This window comes from Phyllostomus hastatus, unplaced genomic scaffold, assembly GCF_019186645.2.
Source record: "Phyllostomus hastatus isolate PE091 unplaced genomic scaffold, TTU_PhHast_1.1 phas_contig_17, whole genome shotgun sequence".
Taxonomy (NCBI): domain Eukaryota; kingdom Metazoa; phylum Chordata; class Mammalia; order Chiroptera; family Phyllostomidae; genus Phyllostomus; species Phyllostomus hastatus.
In genome coordinates this window covers 10,965,838-10,992,215 of record NW_025333664.1, presented here as the reverse complement: position 1 = coordinate 10,992,215, position 26,378 = coordinate 10,965,838, and the positions used below count along the sequence as shown (strand labels likewise).

The 26,378-nt window shown below is 48.1% G+C and overlaps 1 protein-coding gene and 1 long non-coding RNA gene across 3 annotated transcripts; both read right to left on the bottom strand.

The window, feature by feature from the left end:
- Positions 1-3,815: 3,815 nt before the first annotated feature.
- LOC123815329 lies at positions 3,816-7,242 on the bottom strand. The gene is made up of 2 exons (XR_006785059.1): positions 7,113-7,242; positions 3,816-4,179 (listed from the first exon to the last, which is right to left on the bottom strand). It is a non-coding gene; the product is annotated as an uncharacterized LOC123815329 (long non-coding RNA).
- A 5,639-nt stretch (positions 7,243-12,881) lies between these two features.
- Positions 12,882-25,260, bottom strand: LOC123815166 (eppin-like). 2 transcript variants are annotated; one of them, XM_045833376.1, is made up of 5 exons: positions 25,106-25,260; positions 23,440-23,571; positions 19,417-19,584; positions 14,260-14,427; positions 12,882-13,207 (listed from the first exon to the last, which is right to left on the bottom strand). In XM_045833376.1, coding segments are annotated over exons 1-5 (561 nt in total). In that variant the 5' UTR covers positions 25,197-25,260; the 3' UTR covers positions 12,882-13,205. The 2 variants fall into 2 exon arrangements, with proteins under 2 accessions (XP_045689332.1, XP_045689333.1); XM_045833377.1 differs by lacking the exon at positions 14,260-14,427.
- Positions 25,261-26,378: the final 1,118 nt, after the last annotated feature.

Below are 26,378 nucleotides of genomic sequence, written 5' to 3'. Positions count from 1 at the left end.
AGAGTCGTTCGGGACTAACTGTGTGGCTGCCAGGCCCCCACTTTCTCCAGGTGTGCGTTCTGAACAAGCGTGCTGGGCCGGGCTGTGTCTAACTGGGGGATGGCAGAGTCTTTTGTACGCGTGCCCTCACTCCTTCCACCTGCTCCCGCACTGCGCAATGTTCCCCCTTGCGCTGCTCCTTTCATGAGCCTATCTGTGGCCACAGAACCTTCAACCCAGAGCTCCAGGCGGCTGCCCCCAGCTACCCACTCGTTGGAGTTCGCAGGCACGTTTGCTACTTCTGATTTAGCTCAAGATATGAAGTGCCAGCGGAGGAATATCAGACCTGGCCGTTGAGGGTTTACTGAGTGATAAGGATGCACAGGGCCACCCTGAGTAGGGGGTCCAAGGGAGATGGACCCCCAACTAATCGGCAAACTCCCAGGCTTTCCACCAGAACCTTAATAGGGGACGGGGCTTTTTCAAGGGGCTTGCTGGGGAAGAGGAGGTGAGAAAAACCAGGGCGGAGGTGGGGACGCATCCCAGGGGCAAACAGGAAGAATCTGCCTGGGAAAGAGAGTCGGGTGAGAAATCTGGGTGGGGGGTTATAAGGAGCCCCTGGCCTAGGACTTTTCTTCGATCAGACTTGCAGCCAGCTGGCTGCTGGAGGCCAGGGACTCCGAAGGCCTTCGGCTCAGGAGGGCAAAGAGGAAAGAAGGAGGGGCTCTGGACTGGCCCCTTCCTCCCCCCTATCAGGTTTCGATGGGACCCGAGTGCCATGGTCAGACCACAGCGGTTTTTAGTTTGGGCTGGGCAGGGTGGGGGACTCCAGGGCCAGGAATGGAGGTAAAACTGCACCATCCTGATGGGACTGTCCCCCTCGGGCCCCTCCCAGGACTGCTCGGGGCAGGGTTTCTCCCTGCTCTCACCTTTCCCCTCACCAGCAGCGAGCTGCTTTGCTGGCACCTCTAAACCCCATGCCTGGTCCCCAGAGCTGTGGAGGGTAACACCCGTGTGGGACAGCAGCTGTTCCGCAGGAAAGCTCAGGTTTGCGGTGGGAGGGAAGTTATGTAGGAGTGAGCTGGAGCTTGGGAAACGAAGGTCTAGAGCCAGACCAGTAGAGGGTAGCCCTGCCTGGGGAACAGTGCACGCAGAGGCATTCAGTCATTGGCTTCCAATTTATTGAGCTCCTACTACGTGTTTTGTTCCAGGTGGTGGAATATCAAGGAGGAGAGTGTGTGTGTGTGTGTGTGTGTGTGTGTGTGTGTGTGTTGGGGGGACTAGTCAATGAATGAATGAACCCACACGTGTGTACCACGTCAGGCTGTGGAAAGGGGATGGAGGACTGTTAAGCTGGGTAAGAGGACTAGTGGGTCCAGAGGGTGGGTCGAGGTAGGGCTGGTTACTTTGCAGAAGGTATTCAGGGAAGTCACGCATAGGTATCATGCAAGCAGTGAGCTGAAGGAAGGGAGATGTGAGCCATGTGACAATCCGAGGGGACAGCGGTCCAAGCCAAGGAAACTTCCAGAGCTAAGGGCCTGAGGTCAGCGTGCTGTTTGGAGGTGTTCGAGGCTGGTGTGAATGAATGGTCAGGAGCACAGGGGAGATGAGGTCGGAGATGTCGTGTGGGCACAGGTTACAGAGAGCCCATGGTCACTGCTAGGACTTTGCCTTTTGTTCTGAGTGAATTTAGGAGCCACAGGAGGGGTTTGAACAGGGCGATGACCCCAGTTGGAAAAAGATCCGTCTGGCTGCCATGTTAAGAATAGACTCTAGGGGGCGATGTGGAAGCTGGGAGACCGGTTAAGCTACTGCAGCAAGGGAGACACTTTGAGACTCTGTAAAAATCCTATTACTTCTCAAAATTTTACTTACTAGTTTTTAACATTCATGGATGATTCTTGCCAGAATCGATGATTATTTAATGGTTGCTAAACAGTGGTTTTCTAATCTACCCTTTTGAGCTCTTTTTCGGCTTCCCATCTCCAGCTACAGTAGGGGGTTGAGATCTCTCCTCCGAGTTTGATTACACGTCCTATGCTGGGGTTTACTCCATCTCTGTAGTACAACGTCCTACTCCCAAGGGGGACTCACCCCTAGCCTTACGTTAACCCACCCACTCTGGGCAGAGCTCGGGACCCCTCTCTTCCCCTCCCCTCCTCCCTCCCTTTCTTCTTTCCTCGCCATCTTCCATAAAAGTCAGCGATGATGAGACTCCTAGCGTTCCCTCATAGTTTAAAGCCTTAATTCCAAAAACTAAATCCCAGGTTCCTCCTCCCCTCCATGATATAATCTCTATGAAACTACTCAGCAAGTACTTGCCGATACCACCTTATTCCAGTAATCCAAGTTAGCATTGTGAGCAGCCAAACAAATCAACATCATGGGCCCTGTGCGTGTCACTGCTCTCGGCTCAGGGGAGGGGGGGATGTGTAACAGGGGTGTCCAACCTTTTGGCGTCTCTGCGCCGCACCGGAAGAAGAAAAGTTGTCTCAGACCACATGCTAAATACATTGCGACACATAATCACAAAAAATACAAGTAAATGTACGATTTTGTGTTGGGCCGCGTTCACAGCCATCCTGGGCTGCATGCGGCCTGCGGGCGGTAGGTCCGACACCCCTAAGGCCAGGTCCCCGACTTCAAGAACCTCCAGAATGAGAGCCTGCAGACGGAGAGGCAGGCAAGCCCCGAAGACCTCTCTGTAGTCTCCATGGAGATGTCCGGGGGTGTTATGGAAGGGAGAGGGAAAGAGGGACCGGGCTGGCCATGGCCAAGCTGAACGTGAACGATGGCACACTGATTAAGAACGTGGGCGCTGGAGTCAGACTTTGATTTGACACCAGCTTCATTCCCTGCCCGTTTGCTATTTTGGGCGTGTAATTTATCTTCCCGACCTTCAGCTTTCTCGTTCGTAGGATACAGATATTAATAGAGTCCCCCTCTTTGGGCTGTTGGGAATATTGAATGAGATGCTGTGTGTTAAGCATGAAGCTGGGCTCCTGGCGTATCGTACGTGTGTGTCCCACCAGGTCTTTGGGGGGCTGCTGTTTGGCCCCTGGACAGTCCCTAAACTGGCAGAACTGGCCCTCGACCATGGCCAAGAGGGGCTGGAACGGAGCCCCAGGTCTGCCTCGGCTTCCACAGCCCAGGCTGATCTGCAGACCTGGCTCTGGAGGCCCGGCTGGGCGTGTCTCCCTCCCAACTGGATGTTGCATCTCTGAGTACAGAGGAAGTTTGGGCAAATAATCAGGTGGCTGTGGCAATGCAGAGGAAAATGTCTTTTTCTTCGATTAGTGATGCCTCTATTTCATCCCCACCCCCTGATTTTAGAGGCGTCCCTACCCATCTTTGGCCCTCCATTTTCCCTTCTTGATTTAGACAGCTGAACAGATGATACCCGTGTTTTCTCCTTCCCTTCCCAGCTGTAATAACTGGGGCCGCCCAAGGCGAATCAAGGGACTCCAAGACTAGGGCTCTTCACGCCTCTCCCCATGTAGCCCGTGGCAGGACAGTGTGGGCTTTTAGAAAGTTTCACTAATTTTTCAATTAAAAATGGCCTTAGTATCTTCGGTCCCTCCCCCACTTCCCTTCCTTCTCTGGTTTCTGTTGTTCCCCTTGTCTTGTTTCGCAGGACTCTGGAAATCCTTTCCTTGTCCAGTGCTGGCCTCCATACCACGCTCGGGTAGTCAGCTTCACCAAAACCTCTCTCCTCCAACACTGTTACCCTGCACTGGGCTAAGCAGTGATTCAAACTAAGTGTGGATAACCATTCCCTGGTTTCCCCAGTATGTGTGCGTGTATGTATGTAAGCAAGCAGGTCTTCCAATTTTAAGCACGTTGGCAATATTTATAGAATTTCAAGCACAGAGATGAGTGATGTTAAGAACACAGCAGGGAGAATAAGCCTGGGGTGGAGAAATGCATCTCTTGTTCACACAAATGTCTATAGTTGTCTGAGAGCAACCCCGACCCCGGGGAGGGCTAGTCTTTTCTTAAGAAACCGGGTGTACTGGCAGGCTTCCTTGCACGTTTCTTTCTTCAAAAAGTTGTTCCCATTGCCTTGGCAGCCTCCGTAGAAAAACACCTCACATTCAGAAGTATTGGAGTTGTAAAACCATCGTTGGATTCGAGCTCGACAAGGGCCCCTCTCCACATGAAGCCTGCAGACCTTTGGGGAGACAGTGTGTCTATTCCGGCCTAAAGAGAGAGAGTGGTTGAGAGAGGCCAGACCTGCTACCTTTCTCTTGTTAGCCCCATCTGCCAGGGGCTGGGATGGCCGTGGGCACCCACGTGAGGCTGTCTCTGAGCTCTGGACCTCTTCCCATGCAGCCCATGGCTCACCCAGCCGTGACCTTATCCATCTAAATAGAAACGGAAGTCTTTACTTCTGGGTGTAGCCTACTGTGCTAGAAACCCCAGACTTGAGAATCCGGCTGTAGCGGATTCAACTCCACTTACTGCTGTGTGACACTGTGTCAGCTTAACGTCTCCCAATCATCACTCCTTCGTTTGTGAAGTTAGGGAGTTGAGCTCCGTGCTCTCCGAGCATCCTTTCAGAGCTGATTTTCTAGGATTGGGTGAGCAGACTCTCTCTGGCTTCCCTCTCCTGCCTCGTCATCATTCTAGGGTAGATGTCCGATAGGAAAGGACTGACTTGGCATCTGCGAGTGGGGCTCAAAGTTGATTCAATTATTTCTAGCTGTATGATCTTAGACAAACCCCCTGTATCTTTGGCACTCAATTGTCTTCATGTAAAATGGACAATAATATTCCCACTGTAGGCTTACTGAAGGCTTAGAGAGAACCTGTGGGAAGCAGTGATCAACAGAAAAGCATAACTAAAGGGTAGCTGTTCGCAATCACTCTTTCCCTTCCTTCACCAAGAAGACTCTCGAGAGCAGGGACCTCATGCTACTCGTTTCCACAGACTACGTGCCTCACACAGAGCCATGCCTGGCCCTGAGTTCTCAGTAAATACTTGTTCATAGAAAAGAAACCCGTGAGATCCTCTGAGGTGGGGTCGCAAGGTTCTTTGTGTTCCCATTTTATGTAAAGCACTTTATCCTTGCAATTACTCTCCAAGGTAAATATCAGGACTTCCAACTTTATATGAAGAAACTAAGGTCAGAATGGGAAGTGCCTTTCCTAAGGTCATGCTAGAAAGTGGTCGGACCAAGAATCAAACCCAGGATGGTTAGGCTGCGAAGGCTTGCGGGTTCTCAGTCCATATGTGTTGTTGGAGAATTGGTGGATGGACGGAAGGATAATCACTCCTGTGGCGGACATTCAGCCCTCAGGCTAGGCGGAGGAAAGATGCGGTCTCTGTCCTTTCTTCCCCCCATAAGGCTGACTCTAAGGGTAAAGGATAACCGGAAAGAGGCAGACTAGTTCATTCAGTCAAGATAGGAAGCGGAATGGGGCCCGTTGGAATGTTCCTGAGACATCCTAGTCACAGCAGCCTCACGCCCCGGACACTTACAGGTGGCTTTGCAGGGGCTGGAGTCCCACTTGCTTTTTAATTTTCTCATTCCTGCCTCTCTGCTCCTCCATTTCATTGAGCCAAAAAGGGAAAAAAAGTCTCTTGACTTGTTTCCTGTTTCATGAAGTTAAGATGATAATACCCCCTGTGTACGTGTGCCTGTGTGAGCGTGTGCATGTATGTGTGTGTTTTGAGTGTGAAAGAAACTGCTAATGCTTTCCAAGAACCTAATAGTTCTTTTGTTCTGCCTATTTATCTCATTTTCTATTCTGTTCTCACTTTATTACTTTTGCCTTAGCTTGGGGGGTTTGCTCTCTTGTGTCCCTAAGGTCTTGAGTGCTATGCGTGGCTAACTGACTTACATGTAAACACTTAAGGCTACAAATTCCCTCTAAGAACTATGTTAGCTGTCTACCACACAGTTTGTTCCATGATATTTTCATAACTGATTAGTTCTAAGATAACAATATATTAACAGCTAAATTGTACCGAAAGCTTTATATGCAGCGCAGCAGTTGGTCAATAAAGTCAATTCATTCACCTTATTTTAAAGAAGAAGGAACTGAAGCTCAGAGAGGCTAAATAGTATTCCCAAGGCATGGGGTTTGTAAGTGGTAGAGCCAGGACCCGAACCCCCTCACCCAGGTGTCTGATTCCGGGTGTGCTCATCCTGTTGCCCACTACACTCTCCTTCCTTGTCGCAGAGGTTCTTGAACCTGAGTGCGCACCAGAATCACCTGGAGGGCTTGTTAACCCGTAGATCGTGAGAACCACCCCCCAAAGTCTCTGGTTCAGAAGGCCTGGAAATTAGTAAGTTCTTCTGAACCAGGAGACGAACTCTAAGACTTTCTGGCCTATAGGGTTGTTGGGAGGTATAGCATCTCATTTATATATAAGGATCTATAATCGATAGCTTCGTGCAGGTACGTATGTGCAGAGAGCTATATGTGGACGCTCACTCACATGTTAACAGTGATCATCTCTGGTAGATACAATTTGTACAAATGTCTATTTTCTCCCTTACACTTTTGTATTTTGAGTTTCTTACCAAGTATAGGTATTTTTATAAGCATGTATTATAAGACACATTTTTAGAAAGGAATCTTCCTGCCTGCTCAAAAATCTTGGCAACTACTGCTAATTGCCCTCCTTTCTAATGGATTATCCTGGATGTATTGCATTTCATCTCCCAATTTCACTTGCAGACTTTAAGTTTCAGCAAAGAAAGTAGTCCTTTCTACACATAAGTCCAACTTGGCGAAGTCCCTCACCTTCAAATTTTGGCTCATGTCTCTTCTTCCCAACCTTTCCTTGCTCTCAGACAGCCCCGCCCCAGACTTGGAACCCCCTTTACCTGCTTTACTTTTTCTCTTTTGTATAGCACATTTACCCTCTGTTATGTATATTACCTATTGTCTGCCTCTCTTCCACTGGAATATACATTCCACAAAGCAGGGTCTTTGTTTCACTCATTACTTTAGCCCTAGCACCTAGCACCTGGCATATTGCATGCTCCCAACACGTATTGAATGAAGTGAATTGAGTTGACTCCCTGCCCTATGAGATAATGAACAGACTCTCTTTGTACTGCTGAACCCCCCGCCCCAGCCCTTTCCCAGGCTGCTCTGGGAGCTCCCCCTTCCATACCAACCTTTTCCTATGTCAGACTGGAGCTCTTGGCCGAAGGTGAGAAGCAGGAGAAATGGGAGAGAGACCCGGTGCTGCATGGCGTCACCCATCCAGTGGCCCAGCCTGGGGCTGGTGTTTTAGGAATAAAGTGGACCCACGGGGAGGAGCTTGACCCCACATTCTGTTCTTTCATCTCTAACTCCTGCTAATCACCAGTTAGCAGGGCTGCCCCTGGAACAGAGCGTCCAGCCAAAGAACGTCTCTGCCCATTTTCTTTGGTCTTATCTGATCTTTGGCCTTTATCCAAAGCCACCTTACCAGCACTTCAGTGTGGAAGCCGCTGTAACAATAATAAAACCACAGGTACCATTTGTTGCATGTCTTTACCTTCCCAGGCACCAGGTAAACTACACTTCACGCATTACCTCCCTTGAATCCACCCAGGATTTCCAAAAGGCTTAGAACCCCCATTTTGTAGGTGAAGAGAGGTTAAACTACCTTCACCATTGTCCCATGAATGGTGAGTTTCAGAGCCAAGACTGGGACCCTCATCTGTCCAGTTCCAATGTCCTTGTATTACTCATTCATTCAACAAACATGTATTGAATTCCCAACACTCTGCCAGGCATAGTCTTGGCTGCTGCCTCCCTCCCATCTGGGGTCTCCCAGGGAATGGTGAAAGCAACACACACATTGTTGTGTAGAAGGACGACACAACTTTGTTTGGTTTAGAGAATCGTGCTGTCTAGAGACACACCTCATTTGCCAAGGACCAGTGCACTCCCTACCCACATCCTTTCTCAAATCCTCTAGGGCTCTGACTTTTTTTTTAAAGATTTCATTTATTTATTTTTAGAGAGGGAAGGGAGGGAGATAGAGAGAGAGAGAGAGAGAGAGAGAGAGACATCAATGTGCGGTTGCTGGGGGTCATGGCCTGCAATCCAAGCATGTGCCCTGACTGGGAATCCAACCTGCAACACTTTGGTTCGCAGCCCGCACTCAATCCACTGAGCTACGCCAGCCAGGGCTAGATCTGACTTTTTATAAAAGATAAAGCTGGCATGGTTTAGTGGGATTTTGTGAGTCTTGGATATGAAATTTAAGGTTGTGCTTTTGAGTTCAGGTGCTCTTGACCTTGGGCAAGTCGTGTGATCTCTCTGAGCCTGTTTTCTCATCTGTACGTTGAGGTTAATTGTGCTGGTTTAGCATACTTCCAGCACTGGCACAAGGGTGCAGTGAATACACAACTGCTTCATACATCATCAGTGCATGCGGGCACATGCTATTTGCAGACGTGCGCGTGCACGGTGATCTTTTTTGTAAACGGGAGTGTCAGCTGGATCAGAACCATACTTGCTCCACAGAAGTGTGCTACCCATCTTTGCATCTCACCAGTAACTCTTCCTCCTTTCTCTTTAAGTCCCCTGCAGCCTTGATGATTCTCATTGCAGCCGTGATGGTTCTCATTCCTTGGACCTTGCCTCTCCAAACTCTAGTTCATGCAATGGTCAGTCAGCCCTCTCATCCTCACTGCTTCCTCTGCCTTCATGTTCTCGAAGACTCCTCTGGAGCCTGCGTTCCAGCATCTCTGTGATACATCTTCTTTTGCACTTCGGATGGTTCCTGGCATCTCTCTCCTTAGCTCTCTTGAGTGGTCAGATCTGTTCATCAGAAACCAAAACAATGGCAGGAGGAGGCCCCCAGGGAGTGAACAGACTGGAACTTGCCGTTCAGACAAAGCAAAGACAGGACTGCCTATATGTGCTCTTGGCTGAGAGCTCCCTCTTCTAGAGCAGCGGACCAGGAGGTGAGAATTGACCTTTTAACACACAGTTCTGAAGAGCAGTTTTCATCTGGGGAGGGGGCGATTCTGCTGCTCAGGGACACTTGGCAATATCTAGAGACATTTTTTTAAAGATTTGTTTGTTTGTTTGTTTGTTTTTAGAAAGAGGGTAATGGAAAAAGAGAGGGAGAGAAACATCAGTGGTTGCCTCTCACATATCCCCTATTGGGGATCTGGCTCACAACCCAGGCATGTGCCCTGACTGGGAGTCGAACCGGTGACCCTTCGGTTCACAGGCCGACACTCAATCCACTGAGCCACACCAGCCAGGGCTCTAGAGACATTTTTGATTGTCACAACTTGGGGGAGGGTTCTCCTGCTGGTAGAGGCCAGTGAGGCTGCTAACCTAGCCATCCTGCAATGCACAGGATAGCCCACAACAAAGAATGGTCTGTTTCCAAACATCAGTAGTGCCAAGGTTAGGAAACCCTGTAGAAGAATTGTGGGTATAAGTATTTTTTTTTAGTTATAAAAATATTTCCAATGTGAGCAGGGTGATAAGGACTCCATGCAGCGAGGGCAGTGTTTGATGAGGTGTGCCTGTACTTACCTGGCTGAGCACACCTGGTGGGTGGGCGTGGGAGGCACTGGCCTTTGAAAACCAGGCATTCTGTACTCAGGTTGCCCTGGGGGATCTTTGGCCACAACTCAGGGAACTGGCTCTTCCTTGGGCGGTGTAGATGGTAGAGTTACAATCATCCCAGAAGACGGAGGGCAAGTGTAAGACTTATTAAAAGCTCTTAGTAGTAACCTAGCACTTATACTCATCAAAGGAATCTTACTAACCCTGTATAATCATATGCATGTAGAGAACTAAATTACTTTTGATTAGCATCCATTGATTTGGGTGTTGTAGGGATGGGAGAATAATGTTTCCCTTTCAGGTTCTGAACTCCACAAAACCTTTCCAGAAGGGGGAAGGAAACTACTACCACTTCAACACTGACAATATGTCAATGAACTTTCTGCCTTGTCTCATTACATTCTTACCAAAAAAGTCCTTGGAGTAGATATTATTGTCATTCTCGTTTTACAGAACAGTGGAACAGGGACTTAGAGCAAAGACTTGTTTGTACATATAACAAATACATTTATCATAAGCACATCCTACTAAGAGAGTTTATTTCTGCCTTTTTACCTTATTTTTATGTTCAAAATAAATGTCTAGAGGTGCAAAATAAGGTTGATCACTTTAAGAGCAGAGTCACTTTATGTCTTCAGAAATCCAAGTAAAATTTTTAGTCGAAGATACTTTTTAGCATTCTATGCCAAATAGCTTGAATATAAACAGAGCTACCTTGGGACCTTTCTTTCTTTTTATGTCTTATCCAATGTTTTAAAGACTCTAGAACTCTGAGTTCTTAAAGTACTGGTATTGGTGAGTCACTTATATGATTTAGCTATAAAAAAATTCCTTGACCTACCCCCAAACAGACACTGTATTTAAAAGTCTCCGCAGTGCACGCCCACCTTCCTCACAGAGCCTGCTGGTGTTGTTTCGTGTCTGAGGTATCACAGACGAGCTCAGGCAGCAGTCCTTGTTGACTTCTCAGGGTGGAAACTGGCCTTGAACACAAAACCTAGGGCTCCCTTACAGTTACACGGGCTCAGTTCTCCCTTCCTGCTGTGTTATTGCCCTGGAGCACAGCTCATCTAGTGAGAGGCAGACGTAGCACAGGGGCTTGGACTCCCAGGCCGTCCTGGAAGGTGCATGGTGCAGGGTGTCCAACCCGCAGCCTACGGGCTGTATGTGGCCCAGGATGGCTATGAATGCAGCCCAACACAACACTCTACATGTACTTAAACCATCAAGTGATTTTTTTGTTTGGTTTTGTGAGTGTTTGTGCATTTAATGTGTGGCCCAAGACAACTCTTCTTCTTCCAGTGTGGCCCAGAGACACCAAAAGTTTGGATACCCCTGGTACAGTGTTAGGGCCACACTTTTCCCTTCATGAACACTACTGATATCTTTTTGGATGTCACTGGGGCCGGGAAGGATGACAGCCAAGGCAATGTCCCGGGTGAGGCTGGGGTGAGGAGAAGATCCTTTTTTCCCGCCCTGTCTTTTCCCAGTGGTGCATGTGTAGAACTGGGGCCCAGAGAGGAGTGTGACTTGCTCAGCGTCACGTAGAGATTAATGGCTGGGCCAGCATGAGAGACCAGATGCCGGTGCCCAAGCCCCAAGCTTTCCTACTGTTCATGGAGCTAGCCTCCCTTTGCCCTGCTATTATGGAGCAAGTGTTCTCTCTGATTCCTATCCAAGCCCTGGTTCTTTCTTACTGTCCAGATCCTCCCAACACGTACGTGATCAACAGTCAGTATTAAGTTTTCTGTTTGAAATACTGACTTTGGTTTCTGTGTTCATTACTAAACTCCGACTGATGAGCAAGAGCCTGGCCTTTCAGCTTTGATAGTGCAGTGCTATCAAAGCGGTCAAGGTCTGACCTTGGACAAAGACTCCTCAGGGTGTGGACTTCTTCAACTGTAGGAGTGACCTTAAGATGCGGACTATTAAAAAACAAAGCAGTGAGTAGCCATTACATTCACCCAGATTTCCAACGAGACTGTGGGGTCTGACAACACCTTGCTGCTCTTTGAACCTGGATTTTAGCTCCACTTTTACTATTGATTTGCTGTGTGATCTTGGGTGTCTATTTCCGACTAGTAGCTTTCATTTGTACATTTGTAAAAAAATAAAAAGGAGGGTTATGGGGGCTATTGGAGCTCTCTAACTCCCTCAACTGGGACATTCCCAGAGTTTGCAAACCACCCACAGCTTTCTCTGGGCATTTCTGGCTCTGCAAGAAGCTTTGGGGTGAGAATAAGAAGGAGAGGGAAGACAAGGTGTCCCAGGTTTGCATGGCGCCATGAATAACACCTGAAGATTCCACTGGAGGTGTCCATTGGAGGTGTTCTAACAGGCCAAGAAATGAGCAAACAGTTGATAACAAAGAGGTACAGCATCTTTGCTGTAATGACATCACTGATGTCATTATAAGGCGTGGAGATCCCTGTACTCTGCCACAAGGGCTCAGAGCTCTCTGCCGAGCACAGCAGGTGCACAGATACTGTCAACTACAGGGAACACGCTGGCTCTTCCCAAGGACCTCTCTGGTCCATGGGCTCCCAGCGTAGATGATGCTGTCCCAGTCACTCATGTACATCAACCCCAAGCAAGGATTGGGAAGCTCCAATGTGATGGGAAAGCCCCAGGTGCCTACCAGATTGGGCAGGACTCCTGAGTTGCCTTATCTTCTTAACTTTAGAAGTATTCCTTGACATTAGTCCATTGCCTTCAACTTGCCTTCAACTGATGGGAAACTGAGGTCCTGAGAGGAACGTCCCTGCACTCTACCCTGTCCCAACCAGGTTTCTTGATGGAATTGTACGAAGAGAATTTATTTAAATTGCTGTATTTTTAGAACACAAACCTTTAATAGGACTACAAATATCAAGTATGGCTGTGCATTCATGCTTCTGTTTTATGCATCTAACCAGTCAAAATAAAAATAGAATCATTTTTGGGTCAGCCACATTCAACAAAGGACCTAATTATCTTTCCATAGTAATTGAGTTTCGCGTGCTTGCTGCCATATATGTAAAAACTGTAATAATTAGTCTATATGGATTTTGTGCAATTTGTGGTATTTGTTAGCTTTCTAAAAATGTTCCTTCTCATTTGAAATAATATTCACTTCTTAATTTAAGTTGTATTCATTTTTAAAAGGACACTCCTAACTTTATAAACTTTAGACCATACAAAACATGGATCTGCTGTGGATCTTCAGCATCTTGTGACAACTTCACCAGGGCAACAGGGTCACCAGAGTTCTCCACCTGCAGGGTTTTCCTGCTCCTCCCTCTTGACATCACTAGGAGACCCAGTGGCTTCTCTGAAAACCACACTGGGGCATCAGATGTGAATTTTTCAGCCTTGGAGAAACCAGATCTCACAGAGCACTTTATTGGGGGAAACGGGGGCCTCCAAAGCATACATGGAGGCCCTGAAAGTCAAAGAGACAGGGACACATACTGAGAAAGGGTCAAAAGGTGAAGGGCATTATGCTTGAAGAGAAGCTGAACTGGAGGAAAGGGAGTAAGCAAATCCTGGGGTTCTGTGTTTGGAACAGCCAAGGTCCTGGGCAGCCGAGGTGTGGCCAGTGGAAACCAATATGGAGCATCAGTCAAGCGCAAGTGTAGAGAGACTGGGTTATGAGCCAGGTCCTGGAGGTTGTCCCAGTTCAGGTTAGGTTATCCTAGTCAAGAAGACGACTCTGCAAGATAGCAGGATAGAAAAGGGTGAGATGCTGGGGCTCTGATCCCCTTAGGAAAAAAATCTTGCAGTTAATGGAAAAAGGGAGGTAAGGTTAGTGCGTGTGTGTGTTATTCTGATAGTAGGATTGTTAAAGCTGGGGACAGTGAAGCAAAGGGAGGGCTTAGGGTAGGAGAAGCAACAGGAGAGAGCCCGGGCGGGGCTCTGCTTTGGATTCTGGAAACGTTACAGGAAAGAAGTGAGCCACGCTGGGCCGGGTGGACTCACTGAGAAGTGAGCATCACAGGGACGGAAGTGAGCCAAGGTGGGGCTGCCGTTAGCTCACTGGGAAGTCAGAGAAAAGGGGGCCTTGGAGACAGGTTCCTGGTGTTAGCTTGGGAGGAGCTGCTGCTGCCTGCTGCTCCCCTCATTGCAAGTCTTGCCAGGACCCTCAGAGCTTAGGAGAAAGCAGAAATACACGCCTGAGAAAAGGGGGAAGAAAGGTGTGGGCGTGCTCAAGGTAATATCACTTTGACATCTTTTCACAGGAAGAGGAAACAGAAGTGGAGTGACTCGTGTGGCTCTGGTTTTTCCAGTAGAGCCCCAGTTTATGTCTGTCCTCTCAGTATAATGAGTAACTGCATTCCCTTCCTCAAAAGTGTCTTGGTGTGGTCAATAAAGCATTTGGTTGTCCTGGCTATAATCACCTTAAGAAGGGAACGAGAATTGGTGATGAGGTTTGGTGAGAAGTAAAGGCCTGGAGTGACTGACAGGTGCATGGTGCCCAGCACCGAGCCGATTCACTGGGCTTCCTTCTGACTTAGTGTCGGACACTCACCACTTTTGCTTCCTCTCTCTGCACCCCCTGTTTATCTCATACTTGCCAACTTTTTCTCCTGCTCCCCATCCCACCCTCTTTTTCCTCTACTAACCCCTCTGAAGGTGCATTCTTACCTCCTGATTGAATTGGCCAGTCCCAAGCTGGCCAATTTCCTGAAATAGACCAGCCAACACCCAAACCTCCCAGGGTAGCTAGCCCAGATGAGCATGACAGATGGGACCCCTAGGACTTACATTTCTCTGAGCAGAAGGCCTTGCAGGCAGATTCAGATCGAAAGTTGTTATTGTTTCCTTGGCAACCACCATACATGAATTTGGAGCATGCCTGAGTTTCCATATTATACCACCAGCGTGGAAGGAGGGCCAAGCAGGGGCCAACTACCTGTGGCAAACTGCATATGTCTGCAGAGAGATTGCAGAGAAGAGCAGTTCGGGTGCCTGCCTACCTAGAGAACATTTCAAGCATGTGCAAAGGCATGGAGGAGTGACGCTCTCACACTCCTCCATGCCTTTGCACGTGCCTGAAATGTCCGTCCGTCTTTTGCTCACTAGGTACATTCCTTTTCGTTCTTCAAAACACTTCCCAGACCTCAAACTCTTCTGCATTGCATTTCCTGGCCCCATGCTTCACTCCTTGCTTTTCTTTATTGCTTCTCAGTCTTGCACACACATTCACTGCTTCGATGCAATTATTTGTACGCATTTTCTGACTCCTCCATGAGAATGTGAGATTTGGGCCTTTTGCAATCTCGGTACTCCAGTTCCTAGCAGATAGCTTGGCACTGAGTGGACGCTTCAGGATTGTTCACAGCAAAAAAAATCAAGTGTATCCCCCTACATTTTTCTTACAGATGGGGAAACTAAGGCCCATAAAGTAAAAACTTTGTTACTCACATCACATACTTAAATAGGAGCAAAAAATGAAATAAAACCCAATTGTTGATAGATTTGTATATATTTTTTGCCATTTTATTATTCATAGTTTTGATCTTTTCTTTAACATTCCTTATAATGATGGTTTGGTGATGATGAACTCCTTTAGTTTTTTCTTGTCTGGGAAGCTCTCTATCTGCCCTTCGATTCTAAATGATAGCTTTGCTGGGTAGAGCAAATTTGGTGGTAGGTCTCTGCTTTTCATGACTTCGAATATTGCTCGCCAATCCCTTCTAATCTGCCTGCAAAGTTTCTTTTCAGAAATCATCTGACTGTCTTGTGGGAACTCCCCTGTGGGTAACTTTTATTCCTGCTGCCTTTAAGCTTGTCTCTTTATCTTTAACCTTTGGCATTCTAACTATGAGTGGCCTCTTTGCATCCATCTTGTTTGGGACTCTCTGTGTTTCCTGGACTTGCATGTCTATTTCCTTCACCAAATCAGGACGTTTTCATCATTATCGTTTCAAATAGTTTTCCAATTTCTTGCTCTTCTCCTTCTGGCACACCATGAGAATGCTGGACCTCTTAAAGTTGTCACAGAGGCTGTTGATACTATCCTCTTTTTTTTTCTATTCTTTTTTTCTTCTTGTTGTTCTGATTGGTTGATTTTTGTTTCCTGATGTTCCAAATCATTGATATGATTCTTGGCTTCATCCACTCTACTGTTGTGTCCTTATAAATTGTTTTTTACTGCAATTAGTGTATCTTTTATTTCTGACTGGATCTTTTTTGTGCTGCTGAGCTCCTCAGTAAGTTCCTCGAGCATCTGTATAAGCAGTGTTTTGAATTCAACATTTAATAGATTGCTTGTCTCCATTTTGTTTAGCTCTTTATCTGGAATTTTTGATCTGTTCTTTCATTTGGGCCATATTTCTTTGTCTCCTCATTTTGGCAGGCTCCCTGTGTTTGTTTCTATGTATTAGGTAGAGTTGCTTTGACTCCATGTCTTGGTAGTGTTGCTTAATGTAGTAGATGTCCTGTAGGGTCCAGTGGCACAGCCTCCCCTATCATCCAAGCTGGGTACTCGAGGTGCACCCTTCGTGTGGGCTAAGTACGCCCTCCTCTTGTAGTTGAGCCTTGATTACTGTTGACGAATCAATGGGAGGGACTTACCCAGGCCAGCCAGCTGCAAGAATTGGCTATAACCATTTACCGCAAACCTCCATCCCCTGTGGAGGATCAGCTGTACAGGGGCAGGGTGGTGGTGCTCCAGTGTGGTCTGTAGCAATCCACTGGGTACGCTGGTCTTGGAGTTTCCCAGGTGGTACAGGCCAAGTTCAGTCCCCACCTGTGTTTTTCCCAGTGCCACCCTGCCTGAGTTATAAAGGAGTCTGAGATGGCTGCTGCTTATGCTGGGCTTTGGAGATTCCCAAGCAAAGCCAAGCTGTGAAACTAGGCTAGCTGCTGCTAGTGCCAGGCCTAGGGCTCACTGGGGCCAGCTGTTGCTTGTTTGATAGGATTTAGGAAGTTATGAGTCATGAGCCAAAACCAGCTATTCGTATGAAAAAGCAGCTTTGGTGGGCCCACAAATTGAGTGGGGTAGAGTGAGTGAGTAGAGTCTCTGAGGATCTCCAAGGCTGGTTAAACAGTGTTAGCCAGGTTGATGGAGTCTCAGATATGACACCAGCTCGCCAGCTCTCTGAGGGGGAGGATTTAGAAAAGGGACAATGGGCCCTGGCTGGTGTAGCTCAGTGGATTGAGCTCGGGCTGTAGTTGAGGTCACCGGTTCAATTCCCAGTCAGGGCACATGCCTGGGTTGCAGGCCGGGTCCCCACTGGGGGCCACATAAGACGCAACCACACACTGATGTTTCTCTCCCTCTCTTTCTCCTTCCCATCCCCTTTCTTTAAAAAAATAATAAATTATTTTAAAAATAAAAAATAATAAAGAAAAAAAGAAAAGGGACAATGGCCTCTCCCCACCTTGATGCCTGTATACCAGTGGTGCCTTTCAAGCTGCTACCCTGGTGCTGGAGCTCAGAGGGAGTGAGTCTGAGTAGGTGAGTTCGTTTGTAGGCTCTTTAGGAGGAACTGCTTGGGGCTCCAGAAGTTTCTTCCACCAATTCAATCCCCATGGGCTTTTGCAGCTGGAAGTTGTGAGGACTTATCTTCCTGGCACTGGAACCCTGGGCTGGGGGGCACCTGATGTGGGGCTGGGACTCCTTATTCCTGAGATATCCCTACTGAATTTTTATCCACCACACGTGGGTGAGGGCTTAGCCTGTTCCGCATCTGTGCCCCTCCTACCAGTCTGGATGGATGTGGTTTCTTTAATTCTATAGTTGTCAGATTTCCATTCAACTTGATTTCTGACGGTTCTGAATGATGGTTGTTCTATATTTAGTTGTAATTTTGATGTGATTGTGTGAAAAGGTGAGCCATGTCTCACCTTATCGCCACCATCTTGATCAGAAGTCCCAAAACATTGTCATCACAAAAGAAAACCCCATACCCATTAACAGTCACTCTGTTATCCCTCAGCCTACTCCAGCTCCTGGAAACCACTAAACTATTTTCTACTTCTATGAATTTACCTATTCTGGATGTTTTATGTAAATGGAATTATAGAGTGTAGGGCCTTTTGTGTCTGGCTTCCTTTACTTAGCGTAATGTTTTTGAGGTTCATGTACAGAGTAGTGTCTACATGTGCTTCATTCCTTTTTATGGCTGAACAATAGTCAGTGCACAATGATAGCTTTCCACCTTGAGCTTCAGAGTCTCTGCTTCTCCGCTGTGGGTTTTTCATGGCTCCTGGGAGCTTGCTTAGATTGTGTGCAGAACACAATCTAAGGGATTGTGTGCAATCCCTAGAAAAATGAGGGATTTCATGCCCCCAGACACCCACTAGGGTATGGGAGTCAGTGGATACCCACCTCAGCTTCCCCATAACTGAAGACAGGTTTTTTAAAATATGGAAACATGTTTTACATGGTCCCTTAGAAGGTCTCCAATAGGATTAAGCTATAGTTTCTCACAGTAGCAACTTGCTCATAATCAATTTCTCACTTTCCTGTATCACTTACCCCACTCCCTACATTTATGTCCCAAATAAAATACTTTCACCCATGCCCTTGTCCTAGGACCAATTTCTGGGGGCTCCAAACTAAGGCAATGCCCATGGGCCCCTGTCAGAAAAGGGTCTGAAATTCTTTTGAAGAAACAGAGGAGGATAACAATATCCCTGGGGTTCTCAACTTTCAAGGTTCTGATTTTCTTCATGCCCCTGAATGGTGTCTCCAGGAGCCCCAGTGAGCTTTTACTCTCCACAAACCATAATGTGCCAACTGATGGGAATCATTCAGCCTCAGAGGCACAGGGTCACACAGAGCACCTTATTGGGAAAAACTGGGAGCTGCACAGGTATAAACAGGGGGTGTTAGAAGTTGGACTATAGAAATGGGATCAAAGCAGGATATCATGGCTGTGGCTGGTGTGGCTCAATTGCTTGGGCATCGTCCCACAAACTAAAACATGGATTCGATTCCCAGTCAGGGCACATGTCTGGGCTGTGTGTTCAGTCCCCGTAGGGGTGCATGTAGGAGGCAACCAACTGATGTTTCTTTCTCACATCAATGTTTCTCTTCTCCTCTTTCTCCCTCCCCTCCCCTCTCTCTGGAATCAAAGAAAGGAAGGGAGGGAGGAAGAGAGGGAGGGAGAGAGGGAGGTAGGGAGAGAGGGGGGAGAAGGATGGAGGGATTTTTAAGAAAAACAGGATATTATGTATGAAAAGAGACTGAGATGGAGCAAGAGGGAGGCAGATCCTGGGGTTCTGTTTTGGGAAGGGCTAAGGCCTTTGAATGCTGGGAGTGGAACCCATCCTGGAGCATCGATCAGGCGCACAGAGCCTTGAATCAGGAGCCAAAGCCTGAAGGTTGTTCCGGTGTATCTGTATTCTCAGGATGAGGAGACTGTTGAGAAGGTAGGACAGGACCAGCTGAGCATTTTTGGGCTTGCCTATCTTCAGAACTAGTCTTGAAAGTCACATTTGTTCATCTTGCATAGAACATCAAAAGGAACTGGGTTTACTTTGAGAAGCTAGGAATCTCCTAAAGGAAAAACGGATGTGGAGAGGAGTGGATGGATGATGGGAGTGGACTGCTAGCCAAGAGTGGTAATGAGGAAATTAAAGGCCTGGGGTGGTCAGTCAACATGTCCAATGCGAGGGCGGATGTCCTGTGAGCTCTCTGAAGTTGGGTCCCTGAGATTTCACCACATCTGCATCCTCGCTCCACCCCTCATGCTGGCCAGCTTTGATTCATGACCATGTCCCTTCCCAACCTCAGTTTGCAGGAAGCCACTGTCCAACCCTCTGTGAGATGTATTCTCACCTCCTGATTGGAGCTGGTTCTGTCTGCACCTGGTCCACCAAGAAAGTAGCCTTCCCAGATTAGACCAGCCAACACCCAGACCTCCCCTGTGGCCCTGGCGAAGATGAAAGATTGGGGCCCTTGGGACTCACGTTTCTTGGAGCACACGCTCAGGCACAGGTCTTTGGATTGGAAGTTGTTATTGTTTCCCTGGCAGCCGCCGTAGTCAAAGTCGTAACAGGTATCATTTTTCTTATCATACCACCAGCGAGGAAACAAAGCTAAGCAGGGCCCAATATCTTTCGGCAAACTGCATATGTCTGCAGGGAGACCCCAGAGTTGAGAACTTGAAGAATGTCCACCCCGCAAAAGTACAACTGTTACTGTCCCTCCCACAACCCCCATAGATGACACTGAGTGGTCTCCTTTCACCTTGTCATACCTCAGGGGCCCAGCTCCCTCTGCAGGGAGACCCCCAAAGTGGAGCTCTTTGGGTGCCTCCACCCCTGGAGAACATCGGTATCTCCCTTCACGTCTGGTCACTGGCCTCATTGTCTCTCCAGAGAGTGAGCAGGCTCTGGTTTCAAGGTCCTTTTCCTAATTCAGTGTCTGCCCATCAACCTCCCATATTACCTGCTTTGTCCTTGACTTCCTTCTCTGTAAAGTGGAAATGCAAAATCCTACCGTGCTTGCTGCACAGGGCTGTCCTGAGGGGCAAGTGAGACCACCCTCCTGGCCCCCTGAGCTGTGAGCTCCTTGATTGTCCCTGAATGAGCGGCTTCTAGCACTGTGCCTGGCAGAGAGTAGCTCAGCGGCTCAGTAAACACGCCCCGAATGGTTGAAAGAGATGGAAGTGCCTTGGAAATGACCAACTGTAAGCCATCTACTCTGCCTTCCAAACTGTGTCAAGAAGAGACTATGGGATCATGAGTCAAGTGAAAGTTGCTGCAGGGAAGGAGAGGGTGGTTTTTTTGGAAAGTCAAGCACCTTTTCTTTCTGCAGTCAGCTTCAGTCCTGTTGTGGGTTGAACTGCATCTCTCCCCACCCCCTCGCCCTTCATATGGTCAAGTCTTAACCCTCAGAGTGTGACCCTCTTTGGAAATAGAGTTGTGGCAGATGTAATTAGCTGAGATGAGATGAGTCATACTGGAATAGGGTGCATCTCTAACCCGACATAATGGATGGCCTCGTAAAAAGGAGAAATTTGAGCATGGACACACACAGGGAGAGCTCTCTGTGAAGATAAAGACAGAGGTTTACAAGATTTCCAGCCAAAGATTTCTGGCAAACCACCAGAAATCGGGGAAGAGGCGGGGAACACATTCTCTTGCACAATCTGAGAAAGAACCAATCCTGCCAACACTTGACCTTGGACGTCTAGCCTGCAGAACTGTAAGACAACACCTTTCTGTGGTGAAAGCCACCCAGTCTGTGGGTCTTTGTTACAGCAGCCCCAGCAAACTAACACAGATCGGAAACCGTGAGTTCAGCTAAATAGTTGGGTTCTACTGACTTTCACTTCCTCATAGCTAACCTCTCTGTCACGTTCTCATCAAATTGTATTTGTTTTTCAATTACAGTTGACATTTCATATTATATCAGTTTCAAGTGGACAGCATAGTGGTTCGATATTTATATTGTAGCTTATGAAGTGATCCCCCTGTAAGTCTGGTACCCACCATACATAGTTACTACAATATTTAAAAAATTTTCAATCACAGTTTACATTCTGTATTCTTTTGTATTAGTTTCAGGAGGACAGCATAGTGGTTAGACAATCGCATACTTTACAGGGTGATCCCCCTGATATCCCAGCACCTACCCACCGGGCACCATACATGGTTACCACGGTGTTACTGACTGTATTCCCTCTGCTGTACTTCACGTCCCCGGGACGATTTTGTAACTGCCACTTTGTACCTCTTCATCCCTTTACCTCTTTCCCTCAGCCCTGCAACTTCCTCCCACCGGGCAACCATCACCTTGTTCACTGTATCTAGGAGTCTGTTTCTGTTTTGTTTGTTTTGTTTATTAGATTCCACGTATGAGTGAAATCCTACATGTTTGTCTTTGTCCGACTTATTTCATTTAGCATAATGTGCTCTAGGCCGATCCAGGTTGTCACAAATGAGGAGATTTAATTCTTTTTTAGGGCTGAGTCATATTCCATTGTCTACAGGCACCATGTCCACTCCTCGCTTTAAGTCTGTGTCTCGTGCCTGGACAGTTGAGATGGCCTCGAACGGACCTCCCTGCCTCCGCCCCTGTTCCTTCCAATCCGTCCTTCGCGCTGCCCAGCAGGGAGAAGGACCCGGTGCATCTGAAGCAGCGCTGGTCGCAGCATTCTGCACTCACGTTCTGCCTCCTGCCTGTGGCTCTGGCCTCCTCCCACCGTGGTTCCCTTCCGGGCTCCACGCCCCTGCACCCGCACCCCGCCATGCTGTCCCCCGCTGTCACACCTCTCACTCCACAGCCCCTCTGCCTACCCCAATGTTGTTCATTAGTGACACTCCTTTTCTCCCTTCAAAACCTTTCTGGGACATCAGCTTCCATGTGGTGTCTCTGACTCCATTCTGCATTCCACCCCCCTCACGTGCCGGAACTGGCCGGGCATCTTTCGATGGTGCTTCTGAATGGGGCACATTTGTCACCTGTGTCCATCTTCGGCCTCGACTGTGAGGTTGTGAGTTTCTAATGAACAGATTATAACTGATTTGGTCTTGGAAACCCCATTCCTAGCAGGCAGTCTGGCACAGTGTAGAATCTGGCAGAACGTTGAGGGTAAAGCAAAGAATGAATGAGGAGTCTTTGACTGGGACTGGATCAGCCACTGAGCGCCAACCATGTGCTAGACACTTGAGGAGACCAAGGAAAGGGTTGGCCCTGCTGTGCGAGAGCTCCCGGTCACGAATGACGAATAGTTAAGCTAATATGTGTCACATGACTCTGGTCTACCAGGCAGCGCTCACAGCACTTCACGCACATCAACTCCCTGAGTCCTTCAAGTAACTCTAATGTCAGCCCTTTCATTATCTGAGGAAATGGAGGCACGGAGAGGGGAAGTTATTCCTTTGCCCCCCACCCCCAAGATACATAGGCTGGTGGAGACTGGAGCCGAGGTTTGACCTCGGGAAGTCTGAATTCAGAATCCCTCCTCTGCAGGCAAATGAACGGCTCACCATCCTCCTGCCTCCCCGCTCTGCCCCATGGTCAAGTCCGGTTTACTTTACCTCCTGAACGCCTATGGGACACACCCCATTCTTCTTCATCCCCTCAGCCACCTCCCTCGTCCAAGCTGCCATTGCCTTTCATCCTGAAGTCCTTCAAGACAGTCCATTTCTCCTCTGCAGGCAGAGTGGGAGCCTGTTCGTGTCGCCGCCCACCTCAGTGAGTCTCCATTGCTCTTAAGAGACTCCAGCCCACTGGACCCTACCTACCCGCAATGTTTTTCTCCATGTACCACGCTGATACTCCCTCAGCTCCTCTGTGAAGTACATGTTGTTCCCTGTGCCTGGAGAGCCCTTCCATCCACTTTGGCCTAAATGTACTCCCTGCCCTTCTGAATTCAACTCCACTTTTGCTTTCTCGGGGAAGCTTTCCTCAACCTCCCTGGCTGCCTTGGTCAGATCCCACTGACTTTCAGAGACGCAACATTTGTTCAAGGAATGAGGAAAGAATCTTTGATAGTCTTTTGGAAACCCGGGGAGATGGGCATGGAGTGAAGACTGTAGCAGCAAAGGAAAAGCGCTCCAGTCTGCAGGGGTCAGGGGTCAGGGGAGGTTTCCTGGCGTGCCAGGTCAGACTTGTGGGGTTAGGCAGGGAGGCGGACACTCCAGAGCAGAAAGTGTCATTATCTCTCACAGCGACAAGGTCGGTATAGGGTGGCCCCCAAAGTAGTAAGAGTAGAAAGTAGCCAAGAGAAAATCTGGTTCGACCACACCCTTATACCCTCCTTGTGGGGGAAGAAACCGAAGCCCGGACAAAATGAAGATCCCATCTACTGTCAGACGTCCGTCCTGTTAGGGGCAGGGACGAGTGCTGTTATCAGGTCTCCCACGTCCCGCACTGTTGCCCAGAGACCAACCCTTAGCAAACCAGCAACAAAGGCAGCCCAAGTGGGCCGAAAGCGAGGGCTTGGGGAGAAGAATTGGTTATTCCGACGCTCTGAATCGTACCTTCTTTGAGGTCTACACATTTTTTTCCGCAGCCAAAGACGCAGCACTTCATGTTGCCTGGACAGTTTTTGTCCTTCTTACATATATCCCTTTCTTTGAATTCACATTTCTCTTGGCTTTTGGGGCATCTCTCTGCAAAAGGAACAGTCTTATCACCACAAGGCTTGGAGGGCACAGTGTCTACTCTTCTCCAGACCCAAGGCAATTCTGGGGGTGCAGGGAAATTTGCTTCTACTTTGCTCATCTCCAGGAGCCCTCGTCCTCAGGGTGCCCTTTCGTGTCTCCCAGCCCTGCCCACACTGCTCTCCCTCCTGACCGCCCCTCACTCCCCACCTTCCTGTCCCATCCTCGGTTCTATCCTCTGGCCCCACCCCTTTGAAGGCAGGACTTCTCAGCCTGGACACTAGGGGCAGTCTGGCTGGACAATTACTTGATAGGAAAGAGAGACCTGTCTTGTGCACCATAGAATGTGTAGCGACATCCCTGGCCTCTCTCCACCAGATGCCAGTAGCTCCCCCCAGTCATAACTCAGAATATCTCCAGACTTTGCAGATGTCCCCTGGAGGGCAAAATCACCTTATTGGAAGCCACTGGTCTAAAAGAATCTGGTCGTTTCAGCCTGGTTGGGGACTCAGTGTTTGGGAGTTCCTTCTGAGGGGTGCTATTGTACAGTGGTTAATATCACTCATCCTGGCATCAGACAGTTAGGTTTTTAAATCCTTAACTCTTGGTTTTACCATTGACTCTTTCTGAGCCTTGGTTTCTTCACTGATAAAATCGTCATAGCCTTACGGAGTTATGAGGAAGAAACAAGACAGTGTGTAGAGCTAGAATCATAGTAACCGATACACAGTAACATTAACTAACATCTGTTAATTATTTACAAAAGGCCAAGCACTCTTCTAAGCAATTTAAATGTATTCTCTCATTGAATCCCCATGATGGCTCTATGAGGGAAATTCTATTGATATCCCTATTTTGCAGATAGACAAACCAAAGCAGGTGGAATTTAAGTAACTTGTCCAAGGTTACATGGCTACTGAGTAGTGGAACCAAAATTTGGACCACCAAGTGTAGCTCCAGATCCCTCTCTTTAAATCCCTACTTTCTGAATGTTTTGTCAATGGCAGCAATTATCATTAATACTATATAGTCATGGAGCACTACTGTCTGAAGTTCAAAGGAATTTTTGAGTACTGTCTTTTATACCAAAGTCAAGGAACCCCTGGGGTGCAGTGCTACTGTATGGGACTGTATTTGAAAGAATCCAGAGTTCATAGGGATGATGTCCCAAGGAAGGGGGCTATCTTCGTTGTGGGGTGAGGAGAAGGTCCCTTAGGCTTCCTGGAATTCTACAGACCCTCCCACAAATGCTTTATCCCATGACTCTCCCCGCCCTTCCTCCCTCCCCCCTAGAAAGACCCTCTACTTCAAAGAGGCTGAAAGTAATGGTTGCCTTAGATCTGGACTCTTGCATTCACGGAAGGGATCTTCCACAGAGAGGGAAATAGGAAGAAACACTTCAAACATCTCTCTGCTTTCCCAGCCCGGGACCAAGGCTAAGGCAGTGAAAAGCAACTCAAGTCTAAGGAATAATTGTTCCTCATTCCTTCCTTCCAGCACCACTTCCTTCTCTCCCAGGCAGGGCTGAGGCCCCAATACTTACTGGGCATTAACAAGTCACTCAGAGTAAATACTTGGACATTCACGACAAGGATGAACAGCAGCAGGATCCTCAGAAGTCCAGAAAACGCCATTCTAAAGAAGAGCTGGCCTGTCTGTCCGGTGGATCCAGAACGAGAAAATGTCTGGCTGCCTTTGTCCAGCCTATTTTTTCAGTCGTCAGTATTTTAGATATGGAGTCAGGCCAGCCTCCCCCTTTCTTCCTGGGAACACCGAGTTCCTGAGACTATCAGTGTGACTAGCTGGCACATATAGCTCACGGCCCTGGGGAAAGGTCTCTTATTGGATAGCTCCTGATCCTTAGCCCCTTGGGCTGGGCTGGGCCACTTGGTCAACCAGAGGGGGAGTGGGCAAAGCTTGTCTCACATTCCAGGCTACCATAGGAGTAAATGGGGTCTTCTTGACAACTTTGAGACTTGCGGACTGTCCTCATTGTCTATTCATTTTCCATTTGATCTGCACACTGGCACACCCCTTTTGTCTCTGACAATGTGTTGTTTGTTTGTTTTTGATCTCTTGGTATCTCTTTGTTTCTCTGTGCCTCTCTGTTGTCTATGCCTGGCTTTTTCTTTCTCGGTGCCTCTCCTATAATCTCTGTGTCTCTTTCTCCCTTTCCCACATTTTCCTCCTGTCCCCCTCTCTTTTCTCTTTAGGTCGCTGATACTCTTTGACTAAGGCCAAAGAGTAAAGATGTTGCCCCAGTTGCCCCAGAGTAGCAAAGTTAATAGATAGAGTTTGTCAATGTTGTGTTGCTTGGAGAGCAGGAGAGAATGTCAGAGCTTCTAGAAAGCTTCTATCATCAGGTGCAAAAACTCCTTGTTGTCTGAGGAGGAACTGTGAAGCAAAGAGACTGGCCTGAGAGGCTACAATTCAATAAAGTCAATAACACAGCAGAGTTGCTGGATTCTAATTAGAATACTGGAAAGGCCATTCGAGAGAGTGCTGGCCTACTTGGCACCTTTCCTGCAGCAGCAGAATCCAAAACATGAGCCAGTCAACCAGTCTTCGCAGAGGGAGGGACACTCTTCCAAGAGTAAATGTCACCTCTAAGGGTCCCATTCCCTTTCCAAATTAGCTACTGCCCTTCTGGGCCAAGCTTTGTTCTCCAACTTTCCTACCTGATGGACAGAAGCCATCCAAAGCCAGCCTTATCATCAGTGAGTGACTATATGGTCACAGAATTTAGGACCACAGACAGAGCCCCTCAGCCTGTGGATAGTGGTGTCCTTGGCTAGGAATGTCTACAGTCAGGCGGC

Excerpts from the sequence above, each read along its gene's own strand:
- LOC123815166 (XM_045833376.1), bottom strand. The coding sequence starts at position 25,196 with ATGGCGTTTTCTGGACTTCTGAGGATCCTGCTGCTGTTCATCCTTGTC. Across the intron at positions 23,572-25,105 it reads GAGTGACTTGTTAATGCCCA|AGAGATGCCCCAAAAGCCAA; the intron begins GTAAGTATTGGG and ends TTCCTTTTGCAG. Across the intron at positions 19,585-23,439 it reads ATGTGTAGACCTCAAAGAAG|ACATATGCAGTTTGCCGAAA; the intron begins GTACGATTCAGA and ends GTCTCCCTGCAG.